Consider the following 22,520-nt stretch of genomic DNA (forward strand, 5'->3'; position numbering starts at 1 on the left):
GGGTTGCCATTTCTACCTGTTATGAAATATACTCTGCCCTGAAGAGTAAAATATTTATTTATTCACTCATCAAATATGTATTAACTATCTTCTGTGTGGCTGGTTTAGAAAGTTAAATGACTTTTACTCTCTTCATAGGACTTCCTTCTCTTTTATTATACAACAAAAGAAGAACAAGAAACAGCATAAAACAAGAAACAGGGAAGAGAATTGGGGCTTGCAGGGAAAGTTAGTTACTGAGTCTGAGATTTAACAAGAATCAGAGGACTTTGGCATAGTCTCTATTGGATTTATTTAGCAAATTTATTTACCACACTTACACTTTCTTCTCGTGAGAGAAGGAACACCTGTAACTTCCTCTGGAACTCCCCACAGCATACAGCAGAACTCCCCTCTTCACTGTCTGGGCCTTTGACAAAAATCCATTTTCTGCTTGCTTTTCCCCTCTGCTTTTATAGAGTGTATGTGTATATACACATGGAATCCTTTATGGAAGCATAAAGTGTGCTATCTCTCAGGCAGATGACATTTTCCAGCTAACATTCACAAGAGGAAAGGGCAATTGGCAAACATGAGTCATGTATCTGAGTCACCCAGAATAACTAGAAGATCGTTAGTTGGTCTAATTTTGCCACAATTGAAGTTTCTAAGACATGCAAAGCTTTCAGCTTGATTACTTGATATAAAATGATAAGTTTAGGAATGCAATACACTTTTGCAATCCTAAAATATTCTTACTTATCGTAAATTACAGAGGAAATCAAAACACTCTTGCAAACAATTCTGTGAAGAGGTTTTTCTCAAGCTTGACTGCATATTAGAGTCACTAATGAGAGGGCCTCAACCTTAGCCATCGTTGGTATCAGCTGGAGAGCTTTTAAAACATACTAATGCTCAGACCCCACTTTGTATCCTATAAAATTAAATTCTAATCATTTTGTGAGGCCAGCATCAACTAAAAATAATTTCCTGGGAGTTTCTAATGTGCAAGGAGCATTGAGAAACAATTGGTTAAACAAATAAAACACCGCACTTGCAAACATCTTCTATGAGCCTGCCATTCAAAGTGTTGTTCTGTTTTCTTAGGCAGCTAGTTAGGAATGCAGAATCTCAGTCCCTTCCCAGGACCTAAAGAAGCAAAACCTGCATTTTAACAAGGCTGGGGGATTCAAATGCATATTAACGTTTAAGAAACAGTTATAACACTGGTTTGTATTTGGTCTGTTGTGTAAGATAGAGTAATAGCTAACATTTATTAAACACAATGAACCAGACACTAGGCTAAACTGTACATCTCATTTGATGTCCCCCAAACTGTAAGACTGGAGTCACCGCACTCATTTTACAGACGGGGAAACTGAGGCTTAAAGAAAAGATACAACTTGCCCAAAGTAAAAAAGTGGGAGCTCATGGAGTTGGAATTCACATTCATATCTCTGTGCCCTGAAAGCCTATACTTCTAACAGATACGACTATGTATCTACTGGCCTATGTATACTACATACATTAATGAAACAGATGTACTTTTCAGCTTTATACTAAGTAAAAGACATTTGTGTTCTATTTCATATGTCACATGGTTATAAAACTAAACTTCAATGTAGCACTGAACTCCTGATGTTATCAGACAAAGGAGAACACTGGAAAAGTTTCCATGACTGCAAAATTAGGCAGACATAATATTTATTTGGTCATCTTGACTAAATTAAAGGGTGAAGGACGTGGCTACAGCATGAAAAATTAATACATGAAGGTTCTTTAGACAGATGAAAATAGCTGGCTTGTGTAATGCTACAGCCTTTTTGAAAGTTCTTGGGAGAAGTTTGCATTTTATTTGCAATCAGGAGTCAGCACCTGTCATATCTCCAGGAAACACAAAACAATTTATTTGCATTAACTCCCAAGATAGCTTCCTCTTTAAGCTAATTTTATACTTTTCTTCTGCATTAACAACAGAAACTTAAATGTTTATAGACTTTCTACTTAAGGGATTTGAAAAGAGGATGGATCTAGGTGGGGAGGTGAGAGGGGACTGTTTACAGAGCCAGTCTTCAGAAAACTCTAGTTCCTGGTTCTGGATAGATGCTGCTCTGGACACCTGACTCATGAACTCCTCCTTGCAGGAATGCTGCATGAGGCATCTTGTCTACTTGAAATCCCTTCCCCAACCTGATTCTTCTACCTTGTATATCTCAGGGGTCAGCAGATGTAGTTTTGAAGGCCGTCTATAACCTAGGCAGAATGACCGAGGGTGTGGTCTCTGTCCTAGAGTGACATCACCCTGGCCATGTGCCTCCTGGGTTTTATTCTTCTCAGATGGACGAAGAAAGAAGGAAACATCAATGAGAGACATAAGATTGGGATTACTTTTTTTTCTAAGACATGACAAAGTACAAAAATAAATATTTTTCTTTGAATGTGTCTAAGTTACAAGATGTCCGGTTTTGAAATGAAAATATAAGAAAAAAAAACTGAACTACAACGCTACAGTATTAAGAGAGTGATATGAGTGAAAGTATATATACATAGATCAATAGAACAGACAGAGGGTCCAGAAAAAGACTCACACAAAAACAGCCAATTGATTTTTTTTTATACAAAGGTGCCAAGGCAATCAATGGAGAAAAGACAAGTCTTTTCAATAAGTGAACAAATGGGGCTGGAGCAACTGGATGTCCATATACCAAAAAGAAAAATCCCAATCTAGACTTCACGGTATACAAAAATCAACTGAAGGTGGATGGCAAACCTAAATGTAAAATGTCCAACTATATAATGTTTAGAAGAAAACATCGAAGAAAATCTTTCAGGTCGTGGTTTAGGCAAAGAGTTCTTAGATATGACTAGCCATCAAAGAAAAAAATTTGATAAATTGGATAGCTTCAAAATTAAAATCTCTCCTTTGCAAAAGACACTGTTAAGAGAATGAAAAAATGAGCCACACACTGGGAGAAAATATTTGCATATCACATATCTGATGAAGAATTTGTATCCAGAATACATAAAAAAATCTCAAAACTGAAAAATAAGAAAATAACCCAAGTAAAAATGGTTGATGATTTGATATGCACTTAAGAAGATATATGAATGGACAATAGATACATGAAAATATGCTTATCATTACCAGATACTAGGGAAAGGCAGATTAAACCACAATGAGATACTTCTGTATACCTATTACTTTAAAAACAAAAATGACAATGTCAATACTAAGTGATGTCAAGGATGTGGAACAATTGGAACTCTCATACTTTGCTGGCAGGAATGTAAAAACAGTATAGATACTAAGAACAGCTTGATGGTTTCTTATAAAGTTAAAAATATACTTAATGTATGTCTCAGCAACCCCACTCCTAGGTATTCGCCCAAGTGAAATGAAACTCTATGCTTCCACAAAAACCTATATACAAATGTTTAGAGCAACTATATTTATATTTGCCCAAAACAGGAAACAACCCAAAAGTCCCTCAACTAGAAAATGAATAAACAAAATGTGGTGCATACATACAGTGTGATACTAATCAGCGACAAAAAGGAATGAACTACTGATTCATATAACAATATGGATAAATCTCAAATGCACTGTGATAAGTGAAAGAAGCCAGACAAAAAGAATGTCTAAAAATGATCCCATTTATATAACACTCTAGAAAAGTTAAAACTATAGGATAGCGTTGGGGGACAGTTGCGGGATGGTTTTTGTTTGTTTGGTGACAGAACTGTTCTGGGTCTTGATGGTGGTAGTGGCCATATGACTACGTGTGTGCGTGTGTGCTCAGTCGTGTCCAATTCTGCGGCCCCATAGACTGTAGCCCACCAGGCTCCTCTGTCGATGGAACATCCTGGCAAGAATACTGGAACAGGCTACCATTTCCTATTCTAGGGCATCTTCCTGACCCAGGGATCAAACCCATGTATCCTGCATTGCCAGGTGAATTCTTTACCACTGAGCCACCTGGGAAGTGGCTATATGATTATGCATATGTCAAAACTCATAGATGCTTTTATTTTTAAAAGTATAAATTTTTACTTTACGTCAATTTAAAAGTTAGTAATTTTAAAATGAAAATATTTTCTGATAGCTTTTCACTTCACACTTTAAATTATTTTACAGATAACACAGTAGACTGTCCACAGAGCATTCATATAAGGAAAGAGTTAATTTCACACCTGTCTCTAAAAATCCCAGCTGGGCAGGTTCCCTTAGGAAGGAAATATCAAGTGTTCATTTAGCTGCCACTGCAAGGGCAGGGCTGGAGTAAGCAGAATATTGGGGTGTTCTCCAAAGATGGCCCCAAGTCAATGACTCTCGTACCAGACCCTGCTGGGTAGTCCAAGGGAGGGAGAGGAATGCTACTGGGATCACCTGGAAGACAGGGAAAAGTTCCTCAAAAAGTTATCAGTGCCAACAGAGGCATTCTTTCTCAGTCAAAGGTAGCATGTTGGATGACTTCCCATGGGATTGGGGCTGCTATTACAGAGGACCTAATTCCCTGTGTCCATCTCTGTCTTCCTCTCTTACATACTGGTGTTCACCACTATAAAGCGCTCATGATCCTGACTAAACACGTGAATGATCTGAACTGCCTTCCTCAGGAAAGTGAAACTCTGAAACTGCTTTCCTCCTTGCCACCTATGCCCTTGAGTAGAGTATCTTTCTTCAAAATTCAAAGGCATAACCTAAGGTTCATTTTTCATTTAGATGCAAGGAAGACTCTGATTTCCCAAATCAAGTAACCCATATTAATGTGTGAATGACCAATGGCTGCTACTGTTGCTTTTTAATAGAGGAAGTGTCCCTGACAGAAGAGAAAAGGACAGCTGCTTGGCATCTCATCTTTCAGGACACTTAACCCATGCTCTCTCGGGTCACTTCAGCAGTGCATGGTCTGAATGGTCCTGTCATCTTGTTACTACGTTTACTGGAGAGTGGAGATAGATAGACCAATATTATCAGTCCCTGTTTTCTGTAAGATAGGGAAACAGGTGTGCACAAGCCACCCTGGGCACCATTCTTTTGACTGTGCTTGTTATAGCCGGTAATCACCCTTTTTCTTAAAGAAAGTCTTTAGCCCAAGGACCACATTCTCATCCTCAGTTTCAGCTAGGGGTCATCATCTGTTCCTCTTTCTCAGGACCCTCCCCAGCCTTTGACTTTTCTTACCTACTGTCTGTTGAAGCTGCATTCCCAGGCTCAAAATTAGTAGGAGGAACATGTTCTGTACCGGATCTGAAACAGACAATTGAAAGTCTCAGAGCCTTCAGCAGTTTTGCTGGATCTCATGATCTGGTCATTTGCTCACTCCTGAAAACAATGAAATGACTGGTAAACAAATCTTTGGGGAGGCAGCGGACCACAGTAGAGTAGAGCTAGGAAGAAAAAGGCTGATTGCCTAGAGGAGATGAGAGACAGGGTATGAAGAAGTGAGGTACTCTATCGATCCAAATTAGAAGCTCTTCCTCCTTTTCTGCAACCTTTTCTGAGTAGGAACCAGTCCTCATGACTCGTAACCACAAAAGCTGGTTATCTGCATCTCTTTGTTTCTTCCGTAGTTTCAGTGTCGGCCTTTGAAAATCAGTCTTTTTCATCAAATGGATACTGTACACCATCATTTCCAGCTGGACTGCAACTCTGGGAACAGAGGTAGATACTCTGTAAATACTTGCTAGTTGACTGAGCAGGTAAAGTTGTCAAGCTCTTTAGAATGCTGTGATCTAGTGCACCCATCACTTGAAGGACCTGTTACTAAGTACTGAGAGAGTGCCATACCTTAGTCCTGCTTTACCTCCTGTGCTTCCATTTTTGCTCACAAACTTTCCCACTTAAGGACTTCTCACAGCTAACGCAAAAGGGACGGGGTATAACACTGTCAATTTCTTTATCCTCAAAGAGGCTTTTAAATTTTATTGGACTTGGAAGCATTTCTTCAAGGGGAAGTAATCAGACCGAGCCATACATCTGAGTCGGGTAAAAGCAGAGCTGCTCCAAGCACAATGGAAAGCCAGTGAAGGATTTGGATCAGGAGAATGACATGACCTCATTTACATTTTTAAAATAGGACTTAGTTTTGGTGTAGACAATAGACTACTGTTGTAAAGGACAGTGGGATGGGCAAGATTGGAAGCAGCATGATCAGTAAGGAACATTTTTGCAGAGATGATGATAGTTTAGACCAGAGTAGTGGGGCCAGTGGAAATTAGAGGTGGTCTGTTGAAGGTTTTTTATTATAATAAAACATTTATTGAACTTTTAAAATTTGTCCTTTAAATTACTAAAATTTTAACAGCTTTATTGGCGTATAATCAACATACAATACAATAGAGGATTATGTGTGTGTATACATATATATTTAAGACACAGATGATTCAGTGGTACAACTCAGTGTTTTTTAGTATATTCTACAGAACTGTGCAACCTATACCACTATCCAATTCTGGATCATTCTCATCACTCCAAAAAGGAACCCCAAGCCCATTAGCTGAAACTCCCCAATTCTTCTTCCCTCTTCCTCCAGTCCCTGAAAATTACTAACCTTCTTTCTGTCTCTATAAACTTGCTTATTCTGGTTATTTCATATAAATAGAATCATACAATATGTGGTCTTTTGTGTCTAGCTTCTTTCATTGAGCATATTATTTTCAAGACTCGTCTGTGTTGTAACACATTACCAGTACTTCACTCCTTTTTATGATAAGCTGAGCGCTGAAGAATTGATGCTTTTGAACTGTGGTGTTGGAGAAGACTCTTGAGAGTCCCTTGGACTGCAAGGAGATCCAACCAGTCCATCCTAAAGGAGATCAGTCCTGGGTGTTCATTGGAAGGACTGATGTTAAAGCTGAAACTCCAATACTTTGGCCACCTGATGCGAAGAACTGACTCATTGGAAAAGACCCTGATGCTGGGAAAGATTGAGGGCAGGAGGAGAAGGGGATGACAGAGGATGAGATGGTTGGATGGCATCACCAACTCAACGGACATGAGCTTGGGTAGGCTCCGGGAGTTGGTGAGAGACAGGGAGGCCTGGCGTGCTGCAGTTCATGGGGTCGCAAGGAGTCGGCCATGACTGAGTGACTGAACTGAACTGAACTGATTATTCTATAGGTGCGTGTTCACATCACATCTTTCTTATTCATTCAGTAGTTGATAGATATTTGAGTTGTTTCCATTTGTTGGCTATAATGCTGCTATGAACATTCATGTACAAGTTTTTGTGTAGATATGTTTCTGAATCACTTGAGTGTACATGTAGGAGAGGAACTGCTTGGTTAAATGGTAACTCTGTATTTAACTTTTCCAGAAACTGTCAAACTGTTTATCAAATATATGATTTGCAATTGCTCTCTCCCATCCTATGATTGTCTTTTCAGTTTCTTGACAGAGTTCTTTGAAGCACAGATGTTTTAATTTAATTGCAAAGTGCAAATTAATTTTGATGAAGGCTAGTTTAGTTTAAAACTTTCTCTTTTAATTGCTTGTTCTTTAGGTGTCATCTCTAAGAAATCATTGCCTAACCCAAGGTCACAAAGATTTACATCTATGTTTCCTTCTGAGAATTTCACAGCTTTAGTTCTTTTATTTACATCTTTAACCCAGTTTGAGTTAATTTTTGTAAATGGTGTGAGGTAAGATTTCATTTATTCATTTGCACGTGGACATCCAATTGTCTCTGAAAACAGTATTCTTTTTCCATTGAATTGTCATAGCACTCTCACCAAAAATCAACTGACCTTAAATGCATGGACTTACCTCTGAAATCTCAATTCTATTCCATTGATGTATATGTCTGTCTTATGTTTGTACCACAGATTTCTGATTATGTGGTAGCTTTATAGTAAGTTTTGAAATCGGGAAATGTGAATTTTCAAACTTGCTTTTCTAAGACTTAACTTTTATTATTATTATTTGATGTGTGGCTATTCTTGCTCTCTTGCATTTCCATGTGAATTTTAGGAAAAACTTCTCCATTTCCACACAAGAAAGCAGCTGGAATTTTGACAGGGATTACACTAAATCTGTAGGTCTATTGGGGAATACAGCCATCTTTATAATATTATGTCTTCTAATCCATGAATGCAGCATGTTTTTCCATTTATTTAATATTCTATATTTTTAAAGAAGATTTGATGGGAATTGCTGACAGCTTGGAAATATAGTTTAACAAAAGTAAATAAATTTAGGAAAATTTCTAGGTTTGGGGCTTGAGTCACTAGGAATGGAGATACCTATTAAAAAGAAGAAAACTAAGAAAGAAGCAGTTTTAGGGGAAGAAATCAAGAACCATATTTGGAATATCTTTGGTTTAATTAGACTCCAAGTTTCGGAGAAGGCAATGGCAAGCCACTCCAGTACTCTTGCCTGGAAAATCCCATGGATGGAAGAGCCTGGTAGGCTGCAGTCCGTGGGGTCGCTAGGGGTCAGACACAACTGAGCGACTTCACTCTCACTTTTCACTTTCACACACTGGAGAAGGAAATGGCAACCCACTCCAGTGTTCTTGCCTGGAGAATCCCAGAGATGGGGGAGCCTGGTGGGCTTCCGTCTGTGGGGTCACACAGAGTCGAACAAGACTGAAGTGACTTAGCAGTAGCAGCAAAGATGTTTAGTAGGTGGGTGGACAACTGGTGGTCCAAAGTTTATGGCAGAGATACACATTTGGGAGTCATTAATACCTAAGTGTTACTTAAAGCCATAGTGCTGCATGGTGTCTCCTAAAGAGAGATAGAGAAGGCACAATGTCAAAGGACAGAAATATGGGGCATTCCAGCACTTATGGGTCTTTGGGGGGAATACTAACAAAGAGAACTGGGAGAACAGGGATAAAGGCATATTAAGCATCTCTTATTTTCTAGATTCTGATGCTTTGACATCTGGAGTCTTGTTGACTCTAGAGGGACTGCCTCCTCAGGATTAGCCAATTCCTAGAGACAATAAACCGGAGAAGGCAATGGCACCCCACTCCAGTACTCTTGCCCGGAAAGTCCCATGGTTGGAGGAGCCTGAAAGGCTTCAGTCCATGGGGTCGCTGAGGGTCGGACACGATTGAGCGACTTGACTTTCACTTTTCACTTTCATGCATTGGAGAAGGAAATGGCAACCCACTCCAGTGTTCTTGCCTGGAGAATCCCAGGGACAGGGGAGCCTGGTGGGCTGCCATCTATGGGGTTGCACAGAGTCAGACATGACTGAAGTGACTTAGCAGCAGCAGCAGAGACAATAAACAATTTACCTATTTCATATGCAAATCAACCTATCCAGAGCCCTACCTCCAATCACCTCCTTTTGGGGCTTTCACACTCTGGGCCATTATATATATTTCTGCTCTAATCACCCTAGGGCCAAATAACAGATTATTCAAACTAGCCCAATTCCTTCCTATGGAAACCACAGTGAGGGCTCCTGCCCACTTTGCGCCCTCTCCTTCTACCTCCTGTGTAACACTGGTATTTGCCTGTATGGCCCTCTGTGGTGTGGCATGCCCCTTTCTCTTGGGATCTGTGACTATAACAAACTATTTTTCAATTATAGTCACCTCCTGATCTGTTGGCTTCACCACTACTAAATAATAATAAAATAACAGATAAAATAATGAACAAAAATTTAAAAGTAATAGTAATAAAACCTAGAGTTTAAAACATATAAGAAGGGAGTTAACAGTTGAGTCAAATACTTCTGAGCACTGGATTTAGCAGTATGAAGGTCACGGATGACCCTGATAAGCACAGTATCAGTAGATTTCACACAGATAAAAATAGGAAGTAAGGAAGTGGAGACAACAGAATATGGGTAACTTTTTAGAGAACAGTGCTATAAAAAGGGGAAGAGATATGAGGCAGTAGCTAGAAGGGAATGCAAGGTCCACAGGGGACTGTATTCTTGTTTTTAATTTAGGGAAGGAGATATTACAGCAAGTAACAACTGGGTGTGGTAGTCATGCATGGAACGGAAGTCACGGATGGATGTGAGAGTTGGACTGTAAAGAAAGCTGAGCACTGAAGAACTGATGCTTTTGAACTCTGGTACTGGAGAAGACTCTTGAGAGTCCCTTGGACTGCAAGAAGATCCAACCAGTCCATCCTAAAGAAAATCAGTCCTGAATATTCATTGGAAGGACTGATGCTGAAGCTCCAATACTTTGACCACCTGATGTGAAGAACTGATTCATTGGAAAAGACCCTGATGCTGGGAAAGATAGAAGGCTGGAGGAGAAGGGGACAACAGAGGATGAGATGGTTGGATGGCATCACCGACTCGATGGACATGGGTTTGAATAAACTCCAGGAGTTGGTGATGGACAGGGAGGCCTGGCATGCTGCAGTCCATGGGGTCGCAAAGAGTGAGACATGACTGAGCAACTAAACTAACAACTGGGAACAAAATCTAGTGCTTTCCAGTAAGAAATGCTCAAGATACACCTTTGCTGGACTTGAAAACTCTCTTCCTTATTGAAAATGCAAATACATCCAGAAAAGATATCATTTTAAGCTGCAACTGTAGCCTAGCACTTTCTGAGCACTTTTGTTTCTAGAGTACAAAAGGATAGCATGTAGCATATAGTTCTGGCAACAGAAAGGACTCCGGATTCACCCAATACTGGTTCTAACTTCCCCTTCTTCCCTCCCCATCCAAGGGGACTTTCCTTGAACATTGCCTCCTTGAGCCAACTAAGAGACAGTCACTGTCATAAAGGTACTTTCCAACCAGAAGTCTTCTTTCATCTAAGGATAATGTGCCCCATGCAATGATTAAGAGTTCAGGTTCTAATGTCAGGAACATACTGAGTTCAAATTCTGAGTCTACAAATTATTAGCCTCTTCTCTGGTGGCTCAGGCGGTAAAGAATCTGCCTGCAATGCAGGAGATGCAGGATCAATCCCTGGGTTGGGAAGATCCCCTGGAGAAGGGAATGACTACCCACTTCATTATTCTTGCCTGGAGAATTCCATGGACAGAGGAACCTGGCAGGCTACAGTCCGTGGGATCACAAAGAGTAGGACATGACTGAGTGACTAACACTTTCACTTTCAAGACCTTAGATAGTTTATAAAAACTTACGCATCCCGTTTCCATTAAAGAGTCAATAATAATAACTCTAACTTCAAGCCAGAATCCTGGGGGGTCATCTTAAACCTACTCATCTCTCATCTTACACATTCAGTCCGTCCCTCAGTCCTATTAATTCTATTTCCTGGATACTTCCTGGATGATGCCGCTTCTTCCCACAGCCCTACTGCTATCACCTTAATTCAGCTTCACATCATTTCTTCTTACACCACAGCATAGTCTCCTCATGCCATTTTTACCTTCTAGTCTTGCTTCCTTCTGTTTCATCCTTATCCTTCTCTAGTGGTCACGAATCTTGGAGTCATCCTTGATTACTATCTTCTCTCACCTACATCTGATTCATGAACAAATCCTATAAGCTGGTCTTTAAAATATGAATCTGACCACATCTCACTGCTTCTATTAATATATCAATCTCAGCCATCACTGTCTCTCATGGTGATTCTAACTTTGGCTTCTTACAGGTGATCCTCAACACAGGAACCAGAGCAAGTCTTTAAAAATATACGTTGAATCATGTCTGCTCAAAACATTTTGGTGGCTCAATATTTCACTGAGAATAAAATCATTAGTCCCTCCAATAACCCAGATAAGAGAGGCCTTTGTGTTAAGCTCCTCCTGCCATGCTTTAGAAAACCCTATTGTGGCCATGCCCCTTCTGCAGTGTTGGGGTGTTTGCTGGGCTGAGAGGTATCATCTGGAGCCCTCAACCTTACCCCATGACCCATTACAATCTGTGTCCTTGGGATGCTAGAATTCCCTGCCTAAATGGCCCTGAGCCCACTTCCAACCTGTGCAATGCCTTCCTCAGATCCACCCCTTCATGAGTGGATCTTGCTGCCAGTGTGCCTGTCCCCACCCTTGCATGCTTTCTTAGATCTTTCTAGTGAGACTGCCTTATATAAAATTGTAACAGCACCACCTCCCACCTCCCCAGCACCTCCAATTTTCCTTGTCTGTCTCTCTTTCCCAAAACTTTTGTTACCATCGAATTTACCATATAATGTACATGTTTTATTATATTATTAATATTACCTGCTGTCTTCCATTATAATATAATCACTCAAAGGGCATGGATCTTTGTCTTTTTTGCTTACTACTATGCCTTCAGCCCTCGGAGAAGGCAATGACAACCCACTCCAGTACTCTCTCCTGGAAAATCCCATGGACGGAGGAGCCTGGTAGCTGCAGTCCATGGGGTCGCTGAGAGTCGGACACGACTGAGTGACTCCACTTTCACTTTTCTTTTCATGCATTGGAGAAGGAAATGGCAACCCACTCCAGTGTTCTTGCCTGGAGAATCCCAGGGACAGAGGAGCCTGGTGGGCTGCCGTCTATGGGGTCGCACAGAGTTGGACACGACTGAAGCGACTTAGCAGCAGCAGCAGCGTGCCTTCAGCCCTAGAACACAGTCTGGCGATAAGGAGGCACTCAGTTAATATTTATTGGATGAACCATCCCTTTACCTAGCAGGCAGAACAGTCTCTTGAAAACTGAATAATCAAACCTAAACCATGTCACTCCTGCTTAAAAGATTTCAACAGCTCCTACTGTTTACAAGGTGATGTCTTCCAGGCTAGAATAGGAGCTTTTTGTACAGTCATCCCCTGGTATCTTGCAGGGTATTGGTTCCAGGATTGTCTGCAGATACCAAAATCCAGGGATACTCAAGTCCCTTATGTAAAGTGGCATAGCATAGCTGGCCATCTACATAGGGTTGAAGAGCCCTTTGGATGCAAAAGCTGGACTGCACTTGATTTGGTCTTTATAACTGTGTGCTGAACAGACAAGTGAATGAGTGTTTGTATGCACGACAGTTTATCATCATACTCAGGAATCTTAGTTTACAGACTCCCAATTGACACAATTCTATCAGAGAAACAGAAACTATATAGTGGCTGTTTATTTTGGCTGCACACCAGAACTTTTTATCAAATAGAGCCACTCACAATAGAATGGGCCACTCATGCATGGGGAGGCCTCATTCCTGGAATTCTTTAAGCACAGAGTACACACTGAAACAAAAGTTTCCACAAGAGGTAGAAGGTGATCCCTTTTTAACAGTAAGATTATTGACAAGATTATCTCCCAGAAGAATGTTTCCACAGGTATCTCAAGCCCCTCACCAACCTTCCTCAAAACATGGCAATCTGGATAAGACTTCTGCCTTCTGGGCTCCTTAGAAGAACCACATTTTCTGAAAAAAAAAGTGGGTTCTTAAAGCACTTAATGTTAGGGAAGTATGAATTCTTTCATCAGTCAGGCAGGGCCTGGAAGAATTTATTTGGAGAAGTGATAGAGTGCATTGCCTAAATTAATTAACTTGATGCATCATTTACAGAGTGCTGATGGGTGAGGCACTTCTTCGGCCAAATGAGCATTGTGATGACTCTTCTCCACAATGCAATGAACATGTTCAAACAACCACAGACTTCTCTAGCTTTCTCTTTTAAAACTCACCTTTGTTTTGGATATAAATATTTTCCTATGCCTGGCCTATACCTGGTCAGTTGTTCATTTTCATCTTAATTATTTATTCCTTATGTACGCATTTGGTTTTGCTACTCTTTCCATCAAGCAGAGGAAGATTATAGCTATCCTTGTATCAGGTAGCGCAACCTCTAATAAATACTTTGGAATGTGAGTGGAAAAAATAGTTTTTAATCAAGTAACCAGGTTAGCTGAATTTCTTAATTTCTAGATAATTCTTAATGAAGTTCTGAGTAGTTCTTGATAATTCTGCCTATGAGCATGTCGTAGTAGTTGAGGGCAAGGCAAGTAGTTGAGGGAAATATGAACTCTTTCATACTCAGTCAGGCAGGGCCTGAAAGAATGACCTAAAATGGAACAGAATGGCATAGGATAAGCTTTGAGAACATTTTCTCATGGCTCCAGGAGGAGTCAAGAAGGGCCCTCTTGGTCAGGAGATGATCAAGCTTGAGAGTGAGAAGAAGTGAAAGCTACCATTTGTAGATTTGTGAACGGTCCTGCTCAAATTGCTGTCCTCTTTCTGTCGTCACCCAGGCCACTACAGAAGCTGCTGCTTTTGGTGGCATGGTGGAAGGTTTTAGGAGACAGGAGATCCGGTCTTTGCTCTGTCTCTGCTGCCTTAGGAACTTATTCTCCACTTTCTACAAAAGAAGGGTGAACGAGGTGATTTCCACAGTCCCTTCTATGTGCCATCTATGCAGCTAATAACCAATCTCAGCTATTTTGTTTCACCATGTTAGGTAATCCTCAACTGTGCAACATACCAAGATTTTTGATGAACCATGAAAACTTTAATATTTTTAGGTATTAATGTGTGATTCCATTTCTAACTACCAAAAGTACTATTGGCATATCAGTAACATTTGATCACTAGTGTCCAAGATAAAGTTACAATAAGTAAGACTGGCCTTATTCCAGCTAAAGTCTTTCACTCCTCTCCTCTAAAAGGCATTTAAGAAAGAGAGTTAAGATGATATCATAGAGATAATTAATACATTTTAACTTATAAACATGTATTTATATGAATGCGTGTGCAGGTCCAGTCGTCCAGTCGTGTCTGAGTCTTTGCAACCTCATGGACTGTAGTCCACCAGGTTCCTTTGTCTATGAGATCACCCCAGCAAGAATATTGGAGTGAGTTGCCATTTCCTCCTCCAGGGGCTCTTCCCAACTAAGGGATCTAACTCATGTCTCCTGCAGCTCCTGCACTGGCAGGTAGATTCTTTACCACTGAGTCACATGGGAAACCCATATGAATGTGTACATAGACGTAAAGTTGAACTTTTGATCTGAGACCCAGGTAGACTATCTATAGACTTAAGACACAATTCTAATTAACTTAACTTAGCAGTTCAAATTTAACTTAAATTCAAATTGAATCTCAACTTTTTAATCAGTAAATACTAAGCTCCCATTTTTTGCAAGTTTTTGTATTAGACTGTGAGAATCAATAGAAGGATTCACCTAAGAAAGCATCCCTACCTTTGAAGACATTATAACACAGTCAGAAGGTTAAAACTTGTACACATTAAAAATAATAATAAGCGGCGTAAAATATTTTGCATGAAGATGCAAAAACCCTGGAAGCTGACTGGTAGTGATGGGATTTGAAGTGAGTCTTTGAAGCACTGATAGGAATTGGAGAGCTGGAACAACTCTTCAGGGCACTGCAGACGGTCCAGGAGCAAACATGTAGGGCATGTTGAGGAAGACAATGAAGAGCATAATCTGGCTGGTGATACAATTTGAGAATGTTAAGAGCTTAATACCAGGTAGAGCTGCCAAGAAAGACAGTGACAGTCACTCAAACACTGAGTGACAATAACAAAGAAGTTTGGAAAGATTAAATCTGAGGTTTTGTTTTTTTTTCCCCCCTTTAGTATATAATGGTGGGAAAGTGGAATTAGAGGCCAGCTACTTGATTAGGGGGTTCATAGTATTCATCCAGAAGTTTGGTAAAGCCCCAGATTTAGGGTCAAAAGAAAAGGAAGAAAGAGAGAGGAATGAGAAATTTATTATAAGACAACTGACAGGAAAATTGACAAAACAATAGACAAGTGATCAGCCACACGGGAAAGAAAAAGAAGCAACAAGTTGATTGTGGTTTTTGAAGCCAGTCTGTCAAGACAATATTGATGTTATTGGGGGTGGGGGACAAATATAAGACCAAGAACTGATTTTTAAAGGGAAGATGATGGGTTGAGTTTGAGTCAAGAAGTAACTCAAGGCAGTCAAGAAAACTGTAGGTCTAAAGTTTGGGACACTATTTGGGACTAGAGATAAAAAAGTTAATTCTAATAAAAATGTGAGATGATACTAGGGAATAAATTAACTCTCTGAGAGGGAGAGTATAAAAAAAGAGATTGATTAGAAAGAAAAAGCCTGAACTCTGAGGAATGCTCCAAAATTTGGAGAATAGGAGTAAGAGACCAGGGAAGGCAGAGAAGAAATGATCTAAGAGTGAGAAGCTTCATTATCACAATATCTCAGAGTCATGGGAGGAAAATCCTAAGAAGCAGAAGGGGCTGATAATAGAGAGATCAGGAGAGTAAGAACTGGGAATCAGTCCCAGAGGTATTCGAAAGGGCTGGAGAGCACTGAGGTGATCGAGGCTGGATAAACTTTCAGATTCCTCCATCTATTCTAGAATTCTGCAAGTTGATTTGAAAATTAGGGGAACACAACCTGAGGAAGCCCCACTGCAGAAGACCCAGGATGGGATATGAGGAGGTCAGGATGCAGTTGCCTCATTACAGGGTAACCCAAGTATGACACAGTTAATGCTGCTGGCATATTTGGATGTTGCCATGTGGAATAAAAATGACACACAACAACCTAAGGATCACTGTCCAATGCATGTTAAGGCAAGTCAATCTGAAGTATGACTCCTAATACTGTCCCTGAGGAATCTGCTTCACTTCCATCAGCCCCATTGCCTGCTATATATTATGCAAACATCCCACATCTGATGATTTACCTGCCATTTCATCAAATCAACTAATTCAACAACTGAACAAGCACCCAGTGAGAATCTATGCATATACACTGTGATAGGCACTCGGGATTCAGAGGACCTAAAAGGTGTGTCTTAGCCTACAAGGAGCTGAAGTTTAATGGGAAGGTTCACAGACAGAAGAAATCTGAAAAGACACCTTGAACAGAAAGCAAGGAAGATATGCTGATAGTGAGAGTTCAAATAATGAAGGCAAATAGACCAGTTCTGAGTGGCAACAGATACAGTTCATCTATTCATAAACTCTTAGACTTCAAAGGGAGCTTAAAGAACATCCAGGTCAACTGGCATTTAACTCCTGCTATAACTGTCTGAGGGCTTCCCAGATGGTATTAGTAGTAAAGAACCTGCCTGTCAATCCGGGAGATGTAAGAGCCGCAGGTTTGATCCTTGGATCGGGAAGTTCCCCTGGAGGAGAGCATAGCAACCTACTCCAGTGTTCTTGCCTGGAGAATCCCATGCATAAGGAAGCCTGCAGGCTGCAGTCCATGGGGTCACAAATAGCTGGACATGACTGAAACGACCTACCACACATGCACAGCTATCTGACTACTGCTCACAGTGAATATTCTTACTGTGCATTTTATCAACGTAGGTCATTCATTTCCTTCCACAGAACCACAGAATTTCAGGGTTGGAAGACCTTATCTGTAGGTAACTTCATTCAAGTTTCACCTCTTCACTTCAACCATTTCTCATATGAGTTCCTTATCATCTCTATTCTATTATGTACACATGGGTAGTGACCAATAAATAGCAATAGTGGTTTTCCTTCATTTTGCTAAACATTCTTTTATCATTTTATGTAGAATAGAAGCCCTTTAGTAGGCCCAAGTCACACTTTTGTTAAATAATGGTTGTCTATAAGTTAATGCACATGGTTGGTTTTTTTGCCGTGTCCCTCGGCATGTGGGCTCTTACTTCCCTGACCAGGAATCAAACCTGCAACCCTTGCATTGGAAGCTAGGAGTCTTAACCAGTGGACCACCAGGGAAGTACTGGTTTGCTTTTTTAAAACAGTTGATTTTTAGAACATATCTTTTAAACAAAGGCTACTGTGGAATGTTGACTGCCTGCCAAAGGGTTAATCACAAACAGATGTTGGATGTAAAAAACCAAATTTTTAAGTTCCATTAACCTTCCAAAATTCTAAGTGGAGTGACAATTTCAGGAATATTTTAATTTTTTTCTGTTCACATTTATTTTGTGCAGAAAAAAAAAACTCACCTTTTAAAACTGCTCAGCAAGAATAATAGGCATATGACCAACAAGAGAAATCCTACTGTTTTGAGGACAGGTGGAAATTAGCATGTTTATGCCCCTGAACACAATTTCTGAGGCAATTTCACACATCTCCAATGGTGTGGAGAGAAAATATGCCTGCACTTACCTGACTGTGGCAGCCTCATCATGGTCCTCAACACCAACTCACAAAACAAGACAATCACAGCCCACTTGATACTCCCATCAGGCCTTGGTGAGGCTCCTCAGGCAAAGACTCAAAAGAAAATAAAACAACAAACAGTTGCTTTTTGTCAGATTTCCTCACAGAAGCCAACAAAACAAACAGCCAAAATGAAAATAAAACCTAGGTTGCTGCCGAGACCACTGGGTTCTTTCTAGCTGGCAGAGGGACATACGATGACGGCTGACAGAAAAATGTGGAGATAAGGTACATTAAGCAAGAGGAGAAAAGATATCCCCATCCAGCTCAGGCTTTCTCTTAACATGAGGACAATTCAAACCAAAACTGATTCTAAGGAACTGATTATAGCCCAGCCTACTGGGAAGTTTTGGTTTCACTTTCAGCGTTGCATGTTCTAGCTATGCACCAAGAAGTTTGCATAGATATTATTTGTTTTCTTAGGCTGCTGTAACAAATCACCACAACCTGGGTGGCTTAAAACCACAGACAGTGTACCTACATTTTTCTCACAATTTTGGAGGCTAGAAGTCTGAGGTCAAGGTGTCACATGGCCATACTCCCACTGAAGGCTCCAGGAAAGAGTGCTTCCTTGCCTCTTCCTAACTTCTAGGGGCTCCTGTCAAACCTTGGCATTCCTTGGCTGCAGCTGATCATTCCAATCTCTGCCTTCCTCTTCACCTTATTTATGACCTTATTCCTTGCTCATATTCTTTGTGTCCTCTCCTCTACTTATAAGAACACCAGCCGTTGTGTTAGTGCCCACCCTATTCCAGTATGACCTCATCTTAACTAATTACATCTGCTAACACCCTAGTTTCAAATAAGGTCACATTCAGAGGCTCCAGTGGGCATGGAATTTTGGGGGAACACTATTCAACCCACTACAGAGCTTCATTTCATTCTTGGAGCAACTTGTGGTCTAGATACTGTTAGACCCATGATACATATGAGGAAACGGTTGACATCAAGCAAACTTTCCTCAGTTACATGGCTGTATTTGAACTCAGGCCTCCAAGGCCCCACTACACCATGAGGCTTTTCAATAGGGAGACTCAAACCTGGTGGCAAGAAAAGGACAACTTGCATGCAGTCCTGGAAGACCAACTCCATTCCTATGACCCCGATTCCCTTGGTTCATAGGACAGAGGTTAGAAGAGACAGGGTAGGTTTTCTTAGTCATATTTCTCTGATGTGTTCTAATCCTCTTAACATTTCTTACCTTTAAATCTCCCCTGCCTAACTGTTATTCTTCTGAAAAAGCAGCATTCTCCTTTCCTCTTTCTCATTCTTTATATTTCATCTCTTAAAGAAGAAGGGATGAAACTTGTAGTAGCTGAAAATAGGAGTGGCTGCCTGACTTCAAGAACTGGGCTGTGTGGGGAACTGCTCTCCACCCATAGCTCTAGGCACATGCTTTCAATGAGAGTTGCCTGCTGTTACTTGACCTCCCTTCGGAGAATGGACGAATGTCCCCTGCAAGACTCTAAAAAGTTTAGCATCTGTGGGGTCCACATACCACCCACCAGAGTTCCTGCCCTTCCTTAGGAGGGAGATATACTCTCTACTGTTTCCCTTCTTCTTCCTCATCTGGGCTCCATGGCATTGGTGAGACTGCCAGGAAAGTGTCAGACAGGGAACTTTGGGACATGTGGTGAAGGTGCTTCATAGGTAGGATTCAAAAATATGAAACAAAGAACATGGTGATCTAACCGTCTTCATGGGGAGTGTTCTTGAGGGACAAGGTTTTGCATTTAAAAACTAAAGATTCAGCAAGATTATAAGATATTTCTATGAAGGGAAAAGAAGTTTCAAACCTCAAATGAATCTCAATTCACAGAGCGATACCCTGATCATCGGAAACATCTCTATTCAGCTGAAGAGGAAAGACTCTGGAAGCAACTTAGAAGAGCTGACTGGGGACTGCCCTGGTGGTCCAGTGGTTAAGAATTTGTCTTGCAATGCAAGGAATGCAGGTTTGATCCCTGGTTAGGGAAAGACTCTTGAGAGTCCCTTGGACTGCAAGGAGATCCAACCAGTCCATTCTAAAGGAGATCAATCCTGGGTGTTCATTGGAAGGACTGATGCTAAAGCTGAAACTGCAATACTTTGGCCACCTCATGTGACGAGTTGACTCACTGGAAAAATCTCTGATGCTGGGAAAGGTTGGGGGCGGGAGGAGAAGGGGACGACAGAGTATGAGTTGGCTGGATGGCATCACTGACTCTGTGGACATGAGTTTGAGTGAACTTTGGGAGTTGGTGATGGACAGGAAGGCCTGGCGTGCTGTGATTGATGGTGTCGCGGAGAGTCGGACACAACTGAGCGACTGAACTGAACTGAACTAGGGAACTAAGATCCTTCATGCTGCAGGGCAAACAGGCCCTTACTCTGCAACTACTGAACCCGTGCTTCAGAGCCAGATGAGTGCCACAACGAAAACTCAATGAAGCCAAATAAATAATTAATTTTAAAAAGAAAGAAAAGCTGACTAGTCTTTGTTCGAACAAGTTGACCTGCCTTTGTCAGAAGAGCAATGTAGCATTGACCAGATATTGTCTGAAGAACATTTTAACACTGAGCAATCTCAGCTAGAAACAACTCTATTACTATGCCAAGTGAAAACAAAAAGAAAACTATCATATCAAAAAACACATGAAGAAAATAAACAGATAAGAGCTAAGCTTGCCGCTAAGAAGCAAGAATTTGAGAGGAGAAAAGAGAGAGAAACTCAAAGTCTTTACAAAAAGAAGAAAATCAAAGTGTTCAAAATACTGAGCAAAAAATTATAAAGGGAAAACCAAATTTGAATTTACAAATGGAGTTTCTTCTTTAAAAAATACAAGGACATAGGACTTCCTTGGTGGTACAGCAAATAAGAATCTGCCTGACAATGCAGGGGACATGGTTCAATCCCTGGTCTGAGAAGATTCTACATGCTGCGGAACTACTAAGCCCACGTGCTACAACTTCTGAGCCTGTGCTCTAGAGCCCCTAAGCCACAACTACTGAAGCCCATGTGCCTACAGCCTGTGTTGTGTTACAAGAGAAACCACTGTAAAGACAAGTCCGTGAACTGCAATGAAGAATAGACCCCACTTGCCGCAACTAGAGAAAGCCCGTGTGTAGCAACAAAGACCCAGAGCAACCAAAAAAACAGAGTAAAATTTAAAAATTAATTAAAAAAATAAGAACAAATTTAAGTCAGACATGTCACCCTTAATCAAGGGTTAAAATATATCTACCATTTACAGTTTTTCCTATATATAAACCTCGTAACAATTAACTAAATCTATCAACAGAAACTGGGATGCTCAGTTCAGTTCAGTTGCTTAGTTCTGTCCGACTCTTTGTGACCCAATGAAGAGCAGCACACTAGGCCTCCCTGTCCATCACCAACTCCCGGAGTTCACTCAAGCTCAAATCCATCGAGTCGGTGATGCCATCCAGCCATCTCATCTTCTGTCATCCCCTTCTCCTCCTGCCCCCAATCCCTCCCAGCATCAGAGTCTTTTCAAATGAGTCAACTCTTCACATGAGGTGGCCAAAGTAATGGAGTTTCAGCTTCAGCATCAGTCCTTCCAATGAACACCCAGGATTGATCTCCTTTAGAATAGACTGGTTGGAGCTCCTTGCAGTCCAAGGGACTCTCAAGAGTCTTCTCCAGCACCACAGTTCAAAAGCATTAATACTTCGGTGATCAGCTTTCTTCACAGTCCAACTCTTACATCCATACATGATCACGGGAAAAACCATAGCCTTGACTAGATGGACCTTTGTTGGCAAAGTAATGTCTCCGCTTTTTAATATGCTGTCTAGGTTGGTCATAACTTTCGTTCCAAGGAGTAAGCGTCTTTTAATTTCATGGCTGCAGTCACCATCTGCAGTGATTTTGGAGCCCCCCAAAATAAAGTCTGACACTGTTTCCACCGTTTCCCCATCTATTTGCCAAGAAGTGATGGGACCAGATGCCATGATCTTAGTTTTCTGAATATTGAGCTTCAAGCCAACTTTTTCACTCTCCTCTTTCACTTTCATCAAGAGGCTCTTTAGTTCCTCTTCACTTTCTGTCATAAGGGTGGTGTCATCTGCATATCTGAGGTTATTGATATTTCTCCTGGCAATCTTCATTCCAGCTTGTGCTTCTTCCAGCCCAGCATTTCCCATGATGTACTCTGCATAGAAGTTAAATAAGCAGGGTGACAATATACAGCCTTGATGTACTCCTTTTCCTATTTGGAACCAGTCTGTTGTTCCATGTCCAGTTCTAACTGTTGCTTCCTGACCTGCATACAGGTTTCTCAAGAGGGAGGTCAGGTGGTCAGGTATTCCCATCTCTTTCAGAATTTTCCAGTTTATTGTGATCCACACAATCAAAGGCTTTGGCATAGTCAATAAAGCAGAAGTAGATGTTTTTCTGGAACTCTCTTGATCCAGCGGATGTTGGTAATTTGATCTCTGGTTCCTCTGCCTTTTCTAAAATCAGCTTGAACATCTGGATGTTCACGGCTCACATATTGCTGAAGCCTGGCT

The 22,520-nt window shown here is 40.9% G+C and overlaps 1 protein-coding gene and 1 pseudogene across 3 annotated transcripts in view; one reads left to right on the forward strand and one right to left on the reverse strand.

Moving 5' to 3' along the window:
• PDCD1LG2 (programmed cell death 1 ligand 2) overlaps positions 1–18,295 on the reverse strand; it is a 77,226-nt gene extending 58,931 nt beyond the window's left edge. Inside the window, exons 1-3 of one of the 3 annotated variants that reach the window (XM_088837904.1) lie at positions 18,153–18,281; positions 17,955–18,062; positions 5,165–5,230 (exon numbers count right to left, since the gene is read on the reverse strand). In XM_088837904.1, the coding sequence (XP_088694030.1) occupies positions 5,165–5,230; positions 17,955–17,976 (88 nt within the window). In that variant the 5' untranslated portion in view covers positions 17,977–18,062; positions 18,153–18,281. Of the gene's footprint in view, positions 1–320; positions 1,593–5,164; positions 5,231–17,954 lie in introns of those variants that run through there. The other 2 variants (XM_088837906.1, XM_088837905.1) reach the window with 2 other exon arrangements.
• Positions 18,296–19,586: 1,291 nt separating this feature from the next.
• Positions 19,587–20,976, forward strand: LOC148777318 (thyroid transcription factor 1-associated protein 26 pseudogene; annotated as a pseudogene).
• Positions 20,977–22,520: the final 1,544 nt, after the last annotated feature.

This window comes from Moschus berezovskii, chromosome 7, assembly GCF_049115385.1.
Source record: "Moschus berezovskii isolate FMDL1 chromosome 7, NW_MosBer_1.0, whole genome shotgun sequence".
In the NCBI taxonomy this organism is placed as follows: domain Eukaryota; kingdom Metazoa; phylum Chordata; class Mammalia; order Artiodactyla; family Moschidae; genus Moschus; species Moschus berezovskii.